Source organism: Sinocyclocheilus rhinocerous, unplaced genomic scaffold (assembly GCF_001515625.1).
Source record: "Sinocyclocheilus rhinocerous isolate Xijiao unplaced genomic scaffold, SAMN03320098_v1.1 scaffold2516, whole genome shotgun sequence".
NCBI classification, from domain to species: Eukaryota; Metazoa; Chordata; class Actinopteri; order Cypriniformes; family Cyprinidae; genus Sinocyclocheilus; species Sinocyclocheilus rhinocerous.
The window spans coordinates 189,380-207,513 of NW_015639821.1; the positions used below are offsets into that span (position 1 = coordinate 189,380).

At 35.6% G+C, this 18,134-nt stretch overlaps 1 protein-coding gene across 1 annotated transcript in view; it reads left to right on the plus strand.

Moving 5' to 3' along the window:
* The window catches only part of LOC107752182 (transcription factor 4-like), a 152,534-nt gene that overhangs the window by 81,292 nt on the left and 53,108 nt on the right, over positions 1-18,134 (plus strand). The window contains exons 7-8 of the mRNA XM_016568076.1: positions 4,477-4,606; positions 5,010-5,059. Coding sequence (XP_016423562.1) covers positions 4,477-4,606; positions 5,010-5,059 — 180 coding nt within the window. The remainder of the gene's footprint in view (positions 1-4,476; positions 4,607-5,009; positions 5,060-18,134) is intronic.

Sequence of the window (18,134 nt, forward strand, 5' to 3'; positions counted from 1 at the left end):
GAATACTAAATTGAGCTCTCTTCCGCTTTTTTGTGCATGGATGAATAAATACAGACAAAATTACATCAAAATGCGCGTTTTGGCAAATATCCTAGTAAACACAGTCGGTTAGGCATATGTCTTAACATAAACAGTTGAGAAAGAAAAGGCATGTGTATCAGTATATTAAATCCGTGCTTCGTTCAGTGAAAGCAAACTAATAATACATCTAACGTTGTCAAAGAAAAATACAAGTGCTCACTGCTCCTGACTAAATAACCTTTGTAACATCAAAAATGATTAATCTATATTTAATTTATACAGTGAAGACTATGCAGTTATTTTAGATTTCATTATTACCTTTCTGTAGTAGCGTACCTGAAAATTTATTTTAGACTGAGCTGAAAAACCTGAAAAGCACTGTTTATTGAACTTGTGTCTTTTTTCTGCTATTGCTTATAATTTGGTTATCTGTAGAAAATATTTTTAACACTGAGCCCATAGTAGCAGCCAGAATTGTTTTTCCAATTGTTTATTTTCTTTATTATCTAAAAAAAAATAAAAAAAAATTGTAGGCCTATTTTTTTGTTGTGAATGTCCCAATTGAGGTACAGGATGTGAAAATTTCAGATAAATGTTCATGTTATATATTTTGGTTGCATTTGTGAGTTAATAAAAATGTAGATGGTTGTTTAAAATAGATATATAATATCATAATATCGATATATCGATCGATATACTCTTGTATCGAATCGTAATCGTATCGTAGAATTTTTTGAGGTATCGGCAAATATCGTATCGCTGGGTATGAGAATCGATATCGTATCGAATCGTGACGAACCATCCGATTTACACCCCTATAAGAAAAGTAAGAGAAACCACTGAATAGAATAATTTTCATATATAATAAATTACTTGCACGCAGACGTGATGCGATAATAGCGCTCATTGCTTTCAGAGGTGGATGCCTGGTGTTTGGGAACGCAGTCGTGTAAGACAGTTCTGGGAGGCAATTATCCACAAATATAACAACATTTCAGATGTTGTGCAACGAGATCGGTCCGCTGGTTAGTCAGGTTATGCCATCCCGTAGCGCAAAGTCACATGACTTCTTGATGCGCATGAAGGAATTTATTCGCAAAATGAGCTTAATTTGAGACACTTCATCGTTGTTGAATCTCCTTTTAATCTCTTTGCATTCTAGGAGAAACATTAGAGGCATTAAAGAGATTTATTTATACTATAATGGTGAACTTTGGTATCTGCAAATATGAGCTTAGTGTGAGATATTGTTGAGATCTCTTCTGAAGCTCTAGGAAACACATCTGAGATTATTTTCTCAGACATTTAACTGAGCTGCAAGACACTTTATCTCTGTTTAATCTCTTTCTAACCTCATTGGGAAACATTTGAGACATTAAAGAGGAAAAGGGAAAATATACTTTAAATATAAAATTGCCAGTAGGTGGCGGCAAATCACTGCATGAGTGAGTCATTGAGTCATTCATTCAACTGATTCATTCAAACGGCTGATTGATTCAGTAACAAAACATTGCCGAGTTGCTCAGAGACACAAAACAGTCCTGTTTGAAACTATTTTCGTTGACGTTAAAATGTCGATTAATATTAACTTCTTGTTTATTGGACTGTTTTATAAAATCAATATCACATTTGCAATCATACTGATATTTGGGGAAAAAACTGTACTCTTCGTGTTATATTAACTATATCAGATGACAAATATAAAAGACATATAAAAGTCAATATCTTGAACGTTGGGGGAACTCGAAATGTATTTTAAAAGACTAAATCATGCAGTGAAAGCGTGAACTCTAAATGTGCTCGTGCAGTAGTCTAACCTGAGCTGCAAGACACTTAATCTCTGTTCAATCTCTTTCTAATCTCATTGGGAAACATTTGAGACATTAAAGAGGTCTCATTTGTATAAGGATTTTTTTTTTTTTTTTGCCTGTACGTAATTTGGATTTTTATTTTTGGTTGCAAACTTTGGTATCTCTGCACATATGAGCCTAGTGTGAGACGTTGTTGAGATCTCTTCTGAAAGTGATTACATGTGTCTTTTACTCATGAGAAGCATTTGAGAAGCATGATGTACGCCTACTAACTTCTGTTTAATCTCTTTTTGATCCCATTGTGCTCAAGGAGAAAGATTTGAGACATTAAAGAGATCTCATTTTTTCCTCATGAGAAGCATGACACTTCATTTCTGTATTATCTCTTTTTAATCTCATTGCATTTTAGGAGAAGCACTTCTCTCGCACACTTTCTCCTCTTTTGTCCGTATTTTTGTTTGTTGCACTTTTCCAATTACGTTAATGTCTTCTCGGTTTCTCGCAATCATCATTTGGTGGCCACGCAAGCATGCGCCTGCTGTTATTAATCCTTCACGGGCGTCTTCAGGTGTGTGTCATTTATCTTTGTTAATATTTCCTCTGGATGCCAGCTGGGTACCTGTGCCAGCCGGCTCTGAAACTGGGCATGAGACTCGGCATGCGGATCGCACCGGGCCGGGCTTTTTTCCTCCGCCTGTAGTTGCCGGGTAACGGCGCGCTTGGGAGAAACCGTCTGTCCTGCGGAAAATGAGACACTTTTGTTTTAGCGTCTCCCCCCCTGCAAAAAAAACCCCTCCTTAACTGTGAGAGGGGGCGACTTATTTAAGACAAGGACTCTTTTGTTTTAGCCTGTGAAAGGCGGCAGACCCCGCTCTCCTCCGCGGGGAAGCCTGCGACCAGGGGCCGCCGCGTAATTGGCCTATTTAGCTTGTTTTGCATGTGAATGCGGCTCTAGTCAAGCATCGCTAAGTCTGTTGTGAGAGCTGCCGTCATTTGAATTCAGCTCAGCGCAAACATTCTCCATACTTTATCACATCCTCTAATGAGCCCGGCCCGGGACGTTACCCCCCCGAGTGTCCCTAAAAAGTTCGGGAGGAAGTTTACGTTACGTCTCGCACCCGGGGCTCACGCTCTTTCCCGGATCAGACTTCCGAATGCGGGGCAAACGTCCACCCGCTCGCCTCTCTTCTTTCAGCCACCTTTCTTTTCTTCCGTAGAACTGGAATGAGTGAACGAGCTCTCGTTAGCTGGGCTTGATTAGCAGAACTGTGTTAACTGAGAATAGGGTAATGATGAGAAGAGTTTGTGCGGGGTAAGTGTGCTCGCTTTGGAGCTTCGCTGGGTCACACACACACACTCGCAGCGATGCTGGATTGATGTCTGAACTTCCTGAATTTACATATTTGAAAAATTGTGGCTTTAATTATGAAGGTCAAATCGTCTTTTAATTGTCACAACTTTTAGAATCTAAATGAAAGGACTTGTTTGATTTTGAATTAAATATGGTGCACTTTAATAGAACATTGCATCAGTTTTTTTTTTTTTTTTTGCAACAATTCCGACATTACAAGCATGTGTTTGTAATTTTCTGTCATTATTCATGATGAAATTATGAAGGTTAAATTGTCTTTCAAATGTCATAACTTTTTGAGTTTTTAAAAAAAAATATTATGTGCTTTTATACAACATTGCATCACTTTTTAGCACAAAATTGACATTTCAAGCATCTGTTTGTTTATTTCTGTCTTTTTTGGATCAAATTATGAAGGTCGAATCTCTTTTAAATGTCAGAACTTTTATAATCCTAATTAAAGGCATTTTGACTTTTTTTTTAATATTGTGTGCTTTAATATATTGCATCACTTTTTTTTCAAAAGTTATGACATTCCAAGCACGTGTTTGTATATTTCTGTCATTTTTGATGTAATTATGAAGGTCAGTATGTCTTTTAAATGTCACAACTTTTATAATCCTAATTAAGGGGCTTTATTTGAATCTTTTTCAAATATTGTGTGCTTTAATACAACATTGCATTACTTAATTTATTTTAGCAAAAAATAAATGAATTTTTATTTAATTTATTAAAATTAAAAAATTTTCTGTTTTGTTTTTTTAAATATTGTGTGCTTTGATACAACATTGTATTACTTTTATAGCAATATATATATATATATATATATATGACATTTCAAAGAATCTGTTTGTATATTTCTGCCATTTTTTATGAAATTGTGGCTTTAATTATGAAGGTAAATGTCAATTTTATAATCTTAAAGCCCTTTTTATTTATTTATTTATTTATTTTGTGCCTTAATACAACATTGCATTATTTTTAGCATAAAAATTGACATCTCAAGCATCTGTAAATTTCTGCCAGTGTTGTTTTTAGTTGTGCAGAATTTAATCTGGCTGCAGAATTTCAATGTATTCTAAAACATTTATTGATTTAATATCTGTGTAATTCTATATTTTGTGTTTCTTTGTCAAACACTGCAGCTGATGTCTTGAAAACGTTGGTTTTCTCTGACGTCTTTCTCTGCTTGTGTCTAACTTCAGGAATGTGTGGCGTCTTTCTTTGTTAATTGAATCGTTTTAACCTAATCGAATGTCTCTAATGTGTCTGTCTGCTGGTGTTTGTGTCCAGTCGAGTCTCATGGGAGGCGAGGTGGGGATGGTCAGTCCGGAGACGGTGTCTCCCACCAAACTGGGCTCCCAGTATTACCAGCATTACGCAGGAAACCCGCGGCGACGAGCCCTTCACAGCGACTCCATGGGTGAGCCTTCATCACCACCATCATCATCATCAACTGCTTAATTCATTATAAAAACCTGCTTTATTCTTAAAGTCCTTGCATTTGTTTCACAATGTCAGGATCTTAAAGAACATGTTTTCATTTGTTATTTTTTAATCTCTTCTGTCAAAAAGAGCTTGCAGTGATTATTGATTTTTTTTCTCTTTTTATGCATTCAAAGACCTTTGTTTGTGTTTCTAACAATGCATCAACCCTCGGGCCTTGAGGTGTCAACCTTCAGGGCAAATCACACACGCTTTTATTTCTGTCAGAAACGCACACGACTGTCTGTCACATACTGAACTGTTTCATTGTTTTGTTGCATTTAAAGGCAACTTTTATCATCAATCATGTTAAATATCTCGCCCGTCTTTGTTTTTTCTAGAAGTCCAGACGAAAAAGGTTCGGAAAGTTCCTCCCGGATTGCCCTCATCAGTAAGTCAGTGTTTAATACATGCATGCGATGAACATTTTTCACCTGAGCTTGACGTTGAAGCATTGAAACGCTTCTGTCAGTTGCATGTTAAAGTCAGACTTCAGCTCTCCAGTCAAAAGGCAGCGAGGCCGTGCTCGCGTACAATAGCGTGTGAGTGTGTATTGTGTGTCGCGTGAGGCCCGGTTGTGGCGGACGGGCCGTTTAATGCATCGCTAACGACGCTGGAATTTCCCCGCGGGACGTCCTGACGGTATTGTGCTGTAGTTCTTTAAGAGGCAAGACAGAAAGAGCCGCGGCATAATGGAGTCCTGATGGGACGCTTTTTAAACACGGCCAGAGGCTCGTCTCTGTGAAGGTGATCGCAGGTCTGACGTGTGTGTGGAGTTATTCCAGCGCAGGTGTTTCTGACACGGGAAACACTTTCACCCTCATGTGACTCATTAATGCCACATACGGCACCGACACACGCCTGTGTTTGAGCTGCTTTGGCTGTTCAGATACGAATACCATTAGACACGCTTACTCTGTCTGTGTGTGTGTGTGTGTGTGAGTGAGTGAGGGTGTGTGTGTGTGTGTGTGTGTGAGTGAGAGTGAGTGAGTGTGTGTGTGTGAGTGAGTGAGGGTGTGTGTGTGTGTGTGTGTGTGAGTGAGAGTGAGTGAGTGTGTGTGTGTGAGTGAGTGAGGGTGTGTGTGTGTGTGTGTGTGTGAGTGAGAGTGAGTGAGTGTGTGTGTGTGAGTGAGTGAGGGTGTGTGTGTGTGTGTGTGTGTGAGTGAGAGTGAGTGAGTGTGTGTGTGTGAGTGAGTGAGGGTGTGTGTGTGTGTGTGTGTGTGAGTGAGAGTGAGTGAGTGTGTGTGTGTGAGTGAGTGAGGGTGTGTGTGTGTGTGTGTGTGTGAGTGAGAGTGAGTGAGTGTGTGTGTGTGAGTGAGTGAGGGTGTGTGTGTGTGTGTGTGTGTGTAGGTTGTTGGAAATCAGGTTTTAATGTCTGAGAGAATTTGTGTGGACATCAGTTTTAGAGACCAGTTCATTTATTATATTTATCAGTAATAATATTATTATTATTATAATTAATAATTATTGTAAAAAATAAATTGTAATTTTACAAACTATTACATATTTAATATCTGTAATATTTTAATAACAATTATACTTATTTACATCATATGCTAATTATTTATTATTTACAATAAATAATAATGATTAATTGTAAATAAAAATAATATTATTATACAATTAATCATTATTTACAAATAATTATTATTACTAATTTAAATAATAAATCATTATTTTATAATGATAGTACTGTTAACTCATAATAAATTATATCTGATGGTGGCATTGTATTTATTTATTGAGTTTATACTGATTTCATGTCGACAAACATTTGAGACATTTTAACATTTTCTCAGCAGTCAGTGGAATTACTGTTTACTAATTTAACTGCACACATTATTAATTTAGAGCAATTAATATTTTTTGAAATCCATTTAGAAATCTGTTCCCTTTATTTAAAAATGCACAAAATTGTTTCTTTTTTCTTTTTCTTTTTTTGTATATAGAGAAGTGGTTTGGCAAAAATACAAACATTTCATATTTATACTCTAAATTTAGCTAATTATATCTGTGTTGTATTATATCTTTATATAATAATATGTGTTGCTGCAGTTTTCAGATAATAAATGTGCTAAAGCAGCTCTGTGGTGTTTTTGGTTACACTCATGCATGATAATAGAAATATTTCTGAAGGATTTTCATTCATGTGTGCTGAGTAAATGTAATGCACAGGATCTTTGTTCATGTTGAGCAGACGGCTGTTGAGTTGCTTTTATTGGGTTTGTGTGCCCCGTGTGCTTCTCAGTTTGTCCGATTCGTTCGGTGTGTTTTTGTGGCTCAGTTTGTTCAGTAAGAGACCAGAAGCTTTAGAGTAAAAATAAACGTGCTGAAGGAGAAAATGCAGCTCTGTTCATCAGAACAACATGAGATTTTAGAAATGATGATTTCTGTGAATTAACATCACAGCTGTTTCTGATTTCACTAAATCATATGTGAAAGAACTGTGAAAGGATGGTGTTATTGCTACATAAATCATTGATTTTTATTTTATTTTATGATGTTGTTTTTTAAAATGCATGTAACTGTACAATATTTTCTTTCTTCGTATATTCCCAGCATGAGAAAAATGATGTTTGGCATGGTTTCCCATGATTTTAACTCCGTCTGATTGTGTTTGTCATTGCGTTTCATCCGCTCAGATGTTTCTGTATCAGAACGTTCTGCCGTTTCTGCTCGTCTGCGCTCACATCGGATTGTTTAAAGTATACAGCGTTAATTAAATTAAGTTTGGTCTAGCAGAATGCTCAGTTGGGACGTGATCTCTCCGGCACGGATCCATTTCCTGAGCTTTTCCTCCCCCTTCAGGCTGTAAACGGCACTGCGGCATGAGTTTAGGGCCCGTCTGACTGACGCTCCTTTTGTTTCTTAATTTACTGTAGCTTTCTTTAAATATTGAGTCTGATTTGAAGATGCTCTGTGGAGTTTTGGGTGTGATTATTCATGCGATCACGTGTCTGCTGATTTGCACCGGACAGAGTGTTTCACCTGTGCTGAGAGGGAATGTGGAGTGTTATGGACGGATGTTCGAGTGTTTGTGGTGATGTTGTTGTTTTATAAAGATGAATTGTCTGTCTGTGTGTTTTAATAAGTCAGAACAGCACAGGTTTATGGCAGTAAACACACTTTAGTGTTTTTTAATTGTCCTCTTGTGGTTTCTGCCACCATGAGAGAGCATATGCCCCACAATGACATCTACAGACAATGTTTGTGTGTGTGTGTGTGTGTGTGTGTGTGCGTGTGCGTGTGTGTGTGTGTGTGTGTGTGAGTGAGTTTGTGCATGCGATGTTTTAAATGAACAGGTTAAACACGCTACCCTGATATGTTCTTCATAACATTATCAAACCGATTTCATTATATCATTTGATATGATGCCATATTTTGTATTATTATATTCAAAAATAAGAAGAGCTCCAGTCTTAAATCTGTGCATTAACTTGATTGTCATTGTTAAAAGCAAGTGTCACAACATTTGAGAAACATTTGCAAATTTGCACAATTATTTTCATGACCATTAAATGTTTTCCTTTTCAAGAATTAATGCTTTCCTTTTCCGTTTTTAAAAACTCTCACTATTTTCAATCAAGACTGTCATTTGATTGTCATTACTGTACTACAATGATTTTTGTATTTAAATAAGCATAAATTAAATGCAGAACAAAAATGCTACCATGATCTATAAATGCTTTATAATTCGGGTAATATGTAAATCTGTTAATATCTTGTTTTTGTGCATTTCAGTAATGAGAATTAAAATGTGCTTGGTTGTTACAATTAAAAAAAGAATAAAATAGTAAAGTGAGAAATTATTTTATTAGTAGTAGTAGTAGTAGTAACTGTGCATGAAGAAAAAAGAGTATTTTAATAGACTTCTTCTTTTTTTTTAGCTAAATTTAATTGATTTCTTTTGTTATTGTTTTTGAGGTGAAATACGGCCTGGGCATGTTCTTGACAGGTTTTGTGTTCTTAATTGAATATGTCAGATTTAATGTAATCCGTTCACATTGAAAAATACAGATTAATGTGAGGGATTTGTGACTGTAGTGTCACTGGACATCAACAAAACACACAAAAAAATGACAACAACGCTAACATCAGCTACCAAAACACGAATGAAGCTGCGTTTCTGTTTCTGATGCTCTTGTTGAAGGCAACGATAAGAACAAGAGTGATTGGGGTGGGGGGGGGTTCAGGTGGGTCTCCATGGTGACGGGCATATAGTTTTGGAACAACACTGAGGGTGAATAAATGATGACAGAATAATCGTTTTCAGCTGAACTGTCCCTTTAAGAGTGTATATATGAGTTATTGTGTGTTTCAGAGTCGTCGCGTTTCAGGGAAATATATGAATGGTAGTGTAAATGTGTAAATAAACGGCAGTAAGTCGTATTCTCAGCCCGATTCACCTGTTAGCCCGTCCAGGAAAGAGAAGCAGAGAAGAATGTAGCAGTAAATGATCTCATGGTGGGGGTTTTTTGGTTCTTTTTTTTAAGCGAGTGGAAAGAAATAGCAGAAACAGCTGCGTGTGTCTGGCTGCGGGCCCAGCAGAGAAAAATCCTCCGTATGAAATAAACGGTCAGATTTAATTCAGTCCTGCCAAAAAACCAAGACGTGAACATATCAGAGCCACGTCCCCGTGTCCCTTCGTTTGGTGTGGAAAAAGGCCAGCAACGTGTTTCTGAAAGGCTTCTGTGTCGTCTATAAATAGAGTTTTGTTTTTTGAGGCGCAGTGATTTTAACGGCAGTCACAGGCAGCTGGATTTCTTCTCTTGAGATCTTTAACGGAGAAAAATATTCACGATTTTCTCCACCGTAACACAACAACACACCTGCTGACAGAGAGACGATCACATTCTCCTTTTGCTTTTCTTCAAATGTTCTCAGATTTGCAAGATATCACATATCAAGTTTGCATTTGCAAAAGTCAGAGAATATGTTTTACTTGCATGGATATTTTATTTTTATTTGCATTATTATTGCATTATTTGCATTTTATTTGCATTATTTGCATATTAATTTTTATTATAAGATCTTTTACTTGACATAAGTATTGTATTAATTTTATTTGCATTGAAATTTTTTTACTTGATTTTCCTATTTTTTCCTTGCATGCATATTTTTTTACTTGACATGAATATTCTAATATTTTTATTTGCATTTGTATATTATTTTTTTTACTTGACATGATTATTATATTGTTTTACTTGCATAAATATTCTCATTTTTTACTTGCATTATAACTGTAAAATATTTTTTTATTTGCATGAATATTTAATATTTTTTACTTGCATAAATATTCAGTTTTTTTAATTTGTTTATTCTAATAACTTTGCCTAAAGATTCCAATTTTTTGTACTTGGCTAGATATATTAGATATATTCTATACTTGTGTTTTGTTCGTAAGCTCTCTTCTGTCTGTATTTTCAACTTAAGAGCAGAAAGGTAATGTAGTTAGATTTCGATATGAACTTTATTGTCTCATTTGTTTTTATTTCTCAGAAATTTGAGAATGTTGTAATTAAAGTCTGTGAGCTTTGAAAGAGAAACCTCTGAGCAATAGCATTTTCCTCTGTCTGTCATCAAATTCTTTCCACATTCTCATCCTCTGTTTTTCCTCTTCCTCATCCCTCCATCCTCTCCTCCAGCACAGCATCTGTTTCTCTCTTTACCTCCGCGGTGTCTTTTTCATGCTGATGTCTTCAGTGGCGCTTGATGGTTCGGCCCTGTTTGTTTGCGCTGTTTACAGAGAACTTTTGTTTGGTGCCGTCGGCTCAGATAAAGCCCGTCTCTCTCTCTTTTTCTCAGACGTTCCCAACATTCCTGTCAGGAAATATTTGGCTGGAAACAGCAGAAAGAATCAAACTGCACATCCGTGAAAGCAGATGATATGATATGACTGTTTCTGATCAAATTCACAGGATTTTGTTTTGTATAATGTCAGTTTTAGTTCCTGAGAAGTTTCACAGGTATATTTCTTAAAAATCTGATTCTTAATGTGCGTTTACAGGTGCGTGTTCATCTGCATTTTATAATCAGAATTAATTCAGTTTTATAAAACTCTCAGTTCTATATTTCTTAAAGTGGATGTGAATGGAGGCATTTGAGCTTCAAAAATGACCAAAAAAGTGCCATAAAATCAGTCCATTTGACTCATGCACTATATGTCAGGTTTTTTGAAGTCTGTTTCTCAGACAAAATTATCATATGACTTCCCATGACTTAGAATATAGTGAAATATTTTAATGGATGTGAATGGAGGTATTTAAGATCAAAGATCAAATGACAAAAAAAAAGTGTCAGAAAAGCATCAAATTAACAGGATTTTGTTTTAAAAACGTTTTGTTAAATGACATTTTTTTTATTCCTGAAAGTTTCGTGGATATGCTTCTTAAAAATCTGATTATTAATATGCACTTACAGGTGTTTTATCTGCATTTAATGATCAGAAATCATTCACTTGGAATTTATAGAGTTGAAACTCTGTTTTATAATCATAGTTGTATCCTTGTTTCCATATAGTGAATGTGGATGTGAATGAAGGCATTTAAGCTCCAAAAATGACATTGTAAAAGCTTCAGTTTCACATATTTTTTAATGTTTTGTGAAATGACAAAAATTTTATTCCTGAGAAGTTTCACAGATATATTTCTTAAAAATCTGATTATTAATGTGCGTTTATAGGTGTTTATAAACATTTTATTATCATAAATCAGCCAAATTAAATTGAGTTGAAACTGTTTTATAATCATATTTTTATCCTATGAATCTCAATAATACCACTGAAATGTTTTTTATTTTATATGTTTGTTATGAAAATCAACTTCATTTAGGCCTTTTCAGTTTTTTCCTGAGGTTTGTCTTCTGATTTTTAACATGATGAAACATGATTCACGTGTTGACTTCAGTTTAAAAAAAAAGAAAAGAAATATAGAACATAACCTTTAAATAATTAAACAATTTTTATAAAACAGTTTCCAATTCTCAATTCTGATTGGATGAGTCACATTATAATGATGATTAACACACTTCTGTGACTCACATTCTATATTAATGCAACAACACACATGCAGATAGAATATAATGATACAAATAAACATACTCAGATGAGATCCAGGAGAGAAATATATGAACCAGGTCCAGTGGACTGTGTGTTTTCCATTGAGCAATGCACAGAGGAAATGAAGTCAGTTTCCTGTGTGTGCCAGTGTGTGCGTGCGTGCGTGCGTGCGTGCGTGTGTGTGTCTGAGTGAGTGTGTGTGTGAGTGTGAGTGTGTGTGTGTGTGTGTGTGTGTGTGAGTGAGTGTGTGTCTTGATGTGGAATGTTCTCCGCACATCTCTGCCAAATCACTGTCTGTTACTGCACATTTATTTCTATGCGGAACAGAATTAGAGCTGATATCGCTCATAGAAATGTCATAATTGATTTTAAGGTGATGATGTGCCTGTTAATTGGCTGAAAACACAGTTTTTAAAACATCAATCCGTTTTGGCAAATTTATCGATGTTAAAGTGTATTTTATTACCCAGTGGGTTTGGCTTCAGCAGGAACAGATGAGTGTGTGTGTGTGTGTGCGGGTGTGCGTGTGTGTGTGTGCGCGTGTGTGTGTGTGTGTGTGTGTGAGTATAAGTGTGTGCGTGGGTGTGTGTATGCGTGTGTGTCCATATACAGCACAGATGAAATGCATTTTATGTTTTGCTTTGTATTTGATCTTATTTGCATAACAATGAGGTGAATTCAGCTGTTTAAAGTAAAATTCTAGCTTAAATACAACTTAAAATCAACATGGCAACAAAATTAACTGAATTGACAGAATTAACCTGAATTCATCAGTGCTCATTTAAAAAGATCTTTTAAATATGGTTCATAATAATATTTAACCTGGAATGTTCTTTTCAAGCTCTTTTAATTGCATGAATATTTTAATGTGTTTTACTTGCATGGATATTCCAATATTTTCACTTGCATGAATATTTTTTTACTTGACATGAATATTCTAATATTTTTTATTTGCGTGGATATTCGATTTTTGTACTTTACATGAATATTCTGTTTTTTTACTTGCATGAATATTCTCATATTTTTTTACTTGCATGAATATTCTCGTTTTTTCTAATTGCATGAATATACTAATATCTCTGATGCAGCTGTAAACTCGTGTTTTGTTCGTAAGATCTCTTCGGTCTGTATTTTCAGCTGCATAGCAGACAGGTAATGTAGTTAGTCTCGTTTTTGTCCTATTTTATTAGTCTGGGGCAAGGAGCTGCAGAGGAGGACACTGCCCTAGGTGTCCCAGCATGCACTGGGGGAGAGCGAGGCCAAAACTGCTGACGGCCGCAGCTGTAGAGAGAGAAACGGTTCATATCAGCTAAACCCTAAACCCATGAGCACCATCTCCCCTCATGACAGGAGTTGCATCAGCTAATGAATGCTGGGAAACGACACGCTCAGCTACTGTTTATGTAGAGCGACCTCACAGACCTCATGCTATTGCTCAGATGTTGCTCTTTTGAAGCTCAGGAGACTTAATTGAACTATCAACTTTGCCTCTGATGTTGTACCTTTAATTCCTCAGGAGAGATGAAAACAGACACAAGTGAGTCAGTAGTTGATTTGATGAGAAATGTTTGAGTTCATATTGAGAGCTCTGACTTTTGATCACACAGTTTGAGACATTGTTGAGACCTTTTCTGAAAGAAGATACATGTGTGGAAGCCCATTTCCACCACAGAAGAAAAAAACATGCTAAAAATATAAGATAATTTTCCAAAAATTATTTTAATATTTAATTTTTTTTGTAATTTTTGACTTTTTTTTGTCATAATTGTTTTTTGTCATAGTTGACTTTATCTTAGAATTTTCTCTTGTTTATCATAATTTTGACTTTGTATGTCATGATTTTGACTTTTTGTCATAGTTATGACTTTTCTCTCATCATTGTTACTTTTTCTCTCACAATTCCGACTTAAGTATCTCATAATTTGAACTTTAAATCTCGTAATTATCACTTAGTATCTCATAATTTTTGTCAAAGTTATGACTTATCTCATAATTTTGACATTTTCTCATAATTATGACTTTAATATGTCATAATTTTGACTTTTAATCTCAGTTGTCTTTTTATCTTATAATTATCACTTACTATCTCATAATTTTGACTTTTTATGTCTTGGACTTTTTGTCATAGTTATGACTTTTCTCTCATCGTTGTGACTTTTTCTCTCACAATTCCAACTTAAGTATCTCATAATTTGAACTTTAAATCTCGTAATTATCACTTAGTATCTCATAATTTTTGTCAGTTACGGCTTATCTCATGATTTTGACATTTTCTCATAATTATGACATTTTCTCATAATTATGACTTTAATATGTCATAATTTAGACTTTTAATCTCAATTGTTTTTTATCTCATAATTATCACTTACTATCTCATAATTTTGACTTTTTATGTCTTGGACGTTTTGTCATAGTTATGACTTTTCTCTCATTATTGTGACTTTTTCTCTCACAATTCCCTCTTTAGTATCTCATAATTTTGACTTTTTATCTCATAATTGTGATTTACTGAAGCGTGATTTTTTCTTTTGTGATGGAAATGGACTTCAATACAGATTCAGTCCCATTTGTTACTCATTTCATCACTTTTGCTGTTTAAGAGAAACAATTGAGACAAGAGATCGCATTGGTGATTTTTCTCAGACTTCCTCACAGTACTTTTTGGAGTATGTGAAGCAGCTCATGATGAGCTTGAGCTGTAACAGGAGAGAGAGAGAGAGAGAGAGAGAGAGAGAGACAGCTCTGTGTAACAGGAAGGACACATGGCTGCTGGCGAGGACCAGAGCAGCACCAATCAAAGTGTGTCGTTTGGTGTTACTCTGAATTCATTCCCCCCACGCACATCGAGCCAAGAGCCAAAAGAGGCCTGCTTCACCACGACCCAGCATCCCCGGCACCCGCTGGCACGGGTTCAGAGGAGCCGCTCGTGGGGGAAGGTCTGTGAACATAACGCTCGTCTGCTGAATCCTGAATCAGTCACTCAAGCTTCTGTCTGATTTGACTCATATAGTTTACATATGAAATATATGAGTCAAATCAAATCATTCTTATTCTTAAAAAAAAACACTGTGACAGAAAAATCACCAATAACCTATAAAATCACCTCATAAACAGCAAAGGAACGAAATGAAGAACAAATGGAGAATTCATAATAATTTTAATTATGATGAAATTATGGTAAAAAGTCATAATAACGACAAAAGGTCTGGCATAAAAAGTCAAAATTATGAGATACTAAGTATCTCATAATTTTGAGATAAAAAGTCAACTATGACAAAGTCAGAATCATGACACAAAGTCAAAAATATGATAAAAAGTAAATTATGATAAAAAGTCACAATTATGACAAAAGGTATGACAAAAAGTCATAATTATGAGATAAAAAGTCATATGTATGACAAAGTCAAAATCATGAAATAAGTCAATATTATGATAAAAAGTCATAATTGTGACAAAAAGTCTGACATAAAAAGTCAAAATCATGAGACATACTGTAAGTCAAAATTATGATAAAAGTAGTAACTATGACAAAAGGTCTGACATAAGAGCCAAAATTATAAGATACTAAATCATAATTATGAGATAAAAAGTCAAATTTTGACATAAAAAAAATAAACTATGGCATAGAAAATATAGTAAAAACTAAAAAATGTCACAATTATGAAATAACGTGAAATTACAGTATGAGATAAAAAGTGAGTTATGACATTAGTCAAAAGTATGAGATAAAAAGTCAAAATTATGACAGACTAAGGTTGTCTACGTCTCATCATTAAACTGTTAAATGCATATCAGTCATTCACTGGCTCAAATATCTACCCATTTATCCTTTGTTTGAATATGTTTGTGTTTCTGCTTACATCCCATAATGCCTTGCGCATGCCGAGGCTGATGTCGGGCAGGTAGCAGATGTTAACGGCCCTTTAACCAGATCCAGAGCCTGAGAATGAGCGCGCGTGTGACGCTGTGATGTCCTGAGGCTGTGACGGCCGCGGCCCATCTGCACGGACTTACAAAGCACAGATACCTCATTAAATATCTACATTCAGAAGATTATTTAGATTCATAAGGACTACATAATACAAATGCGATGCGTATTTTAGAAGCAACAGGCTGTTAAAAGGAGGAACTTCAAGTTGGCGAAGTTTCTTTCTCCCATTTTTGTGCTTTTTTTATTTTCAAATGTTCTGTTTGTGCCGAAATCACAGAATCACCATAAGGGCTGCTTTGCATTTTTAATTTAGTAACTAACATATGAATACATTTGCATATTAATTAGTTGCAGATTAAATCATGCATACATAATTGCCTCCTTACTGTGTTTAACGTTTGCTAGAATCTGTAGTTGGAGCCGTCAGAAGATTGCGATTGGACGAAACCCTCGGACGTGTTTGAGTGGCTGAAATACCAACATTTGCCAAATTTTTTTGACGCTCGCAGAAGAGACAAACAGCGTTTTTGCCTAACTAACTCGCTGTCTGTGACACTTGGGTTCATGTTTGTGTGAATTAACTCTTGCAGCACTGAATGAATGTCAGAATCACATTCAGACGGGTTCATTAGAGCAAATGAAGGTTTTGTTGAAAGAAACAGTAACAGTGTCTCTCTCTTTCCAAACATTTCATTTAGAAACTGAACGGTATGTTTGTCTTTGTGGCTTTAATGAAGACGTCACTCCCTAAATATGTATCTCAGTGTAATGATCACCTTCTTCAGAAATCGCCGCTGTTTTTCTTTCTGTCTGGACTAATTATTCCTTGGTAATTTGTTTACATTAGCTGTGCAGTTTTTTCCAGAAATTACACCTAGCCACGACTCTGCAGTGATTGAGCTCATTAAATCACCAGCTCAAGAAGTTTGTTTCTATTCATATACATTTTCTCGGAGAATCGGTGTGAGAAACAACAAAACATGCCTGTTATAACTTGAATCACTTTTTGAATAGTCCTGGTTATTTCAGCTTGAAAAACCATGTTTGGAATGGAAAGATTTACTTTTTGAGCAAAAGTATTTATTTATTTTATTATGTGAGTATTTATTTATATATATTTATTATTTATGTATTTAATTAGTTTATAATTCACTTTTAGATTTTTTTTTTTAACATTATGTATTTATTTTAGATTTATTTTTATTGTTTATATGTTAGTTGTGTTTGTTTTAGATTGAGATATTTATTTTCTTTTATTATATATTCATTTGATTTTTATTTATTCATTTTTATATCAGTGTATTTATTTTATATTTAATTATTTGTTTTAGATGCATTGTTTATGTACTTATTTAAAATGTGATTGATTGATTTATTGTTCACTCATTTTAGAAGTCAAAGGGTGGCGTGGTGGACTCAACATCCTAACACACACATTCAATTAAAATGAACTCAAGTTTTTTACAGGCACATTTTGTCATTTTCTCAGGCTGATCTGAAAACAGGTGTGCTTGTGTTTCAGGCGCATGTTTGCGTTTTTGAGCTGAATAAATCGGTGCTGTGTCAGAATGAAAGCTAACAGGAGTTTGAGCTCGTCTTCATTGTGTGTTTCTGTGGCGTGTTGAGGGTTAAAGTGTTTTTGTGCACACATATGCTGCCGTGCTTACTGTGAGACTCCAAACCGGCCCTTAGAGTCACAGTCGGGGCCCTTGAACTCCCCGAGAGAGAAAAAGAGATCCGAACGGGATCCTCCGAGATTGACAACTCATGCTTCTAATGAGCATAAAATCCTCCAAGCATGAAATCGGAATGAAATGTGTGCTTATAATCCAAGTACTGTTTACTCTAATCCCACGGGATGGGCAAGTCAGCGCTGGGCGAGAGAGAGGGTCGACCCCCTCCAAAGCCCCTCCACAGCAAACAACAGCAACAACACTTAAAGCAACACAAAGGCCTGAACACAGATGAGTGCTGAGGACGGAGGATCGGCCAGGAAAGCAGTGCTGCTGAATTATTGAAGTTTATTCTGGGAATAGCAGCGGCTCTCAGCATATGCAAATGATTTAGTTTCATTAGGGATCTGATCCCAGCGGTTCAGCCGTTCTCCCATCAGATGCTGAAAAAACTTTTTTTTTAATCAGGTCTGGATGATTTATTTATTTTTTACAGTAGTAAGAAGAACTGTAGGTAACTGTGGTGTTTGAGTTGAAAGTGAGTGTGAGTGTGAGTGTGTGTGTGTGTGTGTGTGTGTGTGTGTGTGTGTGTGTGTGTGGTCCGTCTCTGATTTCTGTGTGTATTTCTTTTGTTCTTAAAGGTGGAGGTTTGGGATTGGTGGCAAACGTTACCGAAGAAGTTCAGATCCTTAAAAACAGAGTGGAGCTGTCTCATTCTTGTTAGTCAACTGTTCAGAGGTCTGCTAACGGTCAGAGCGTTTTATCACACACACACACACACACACACACACACACACACACGTCA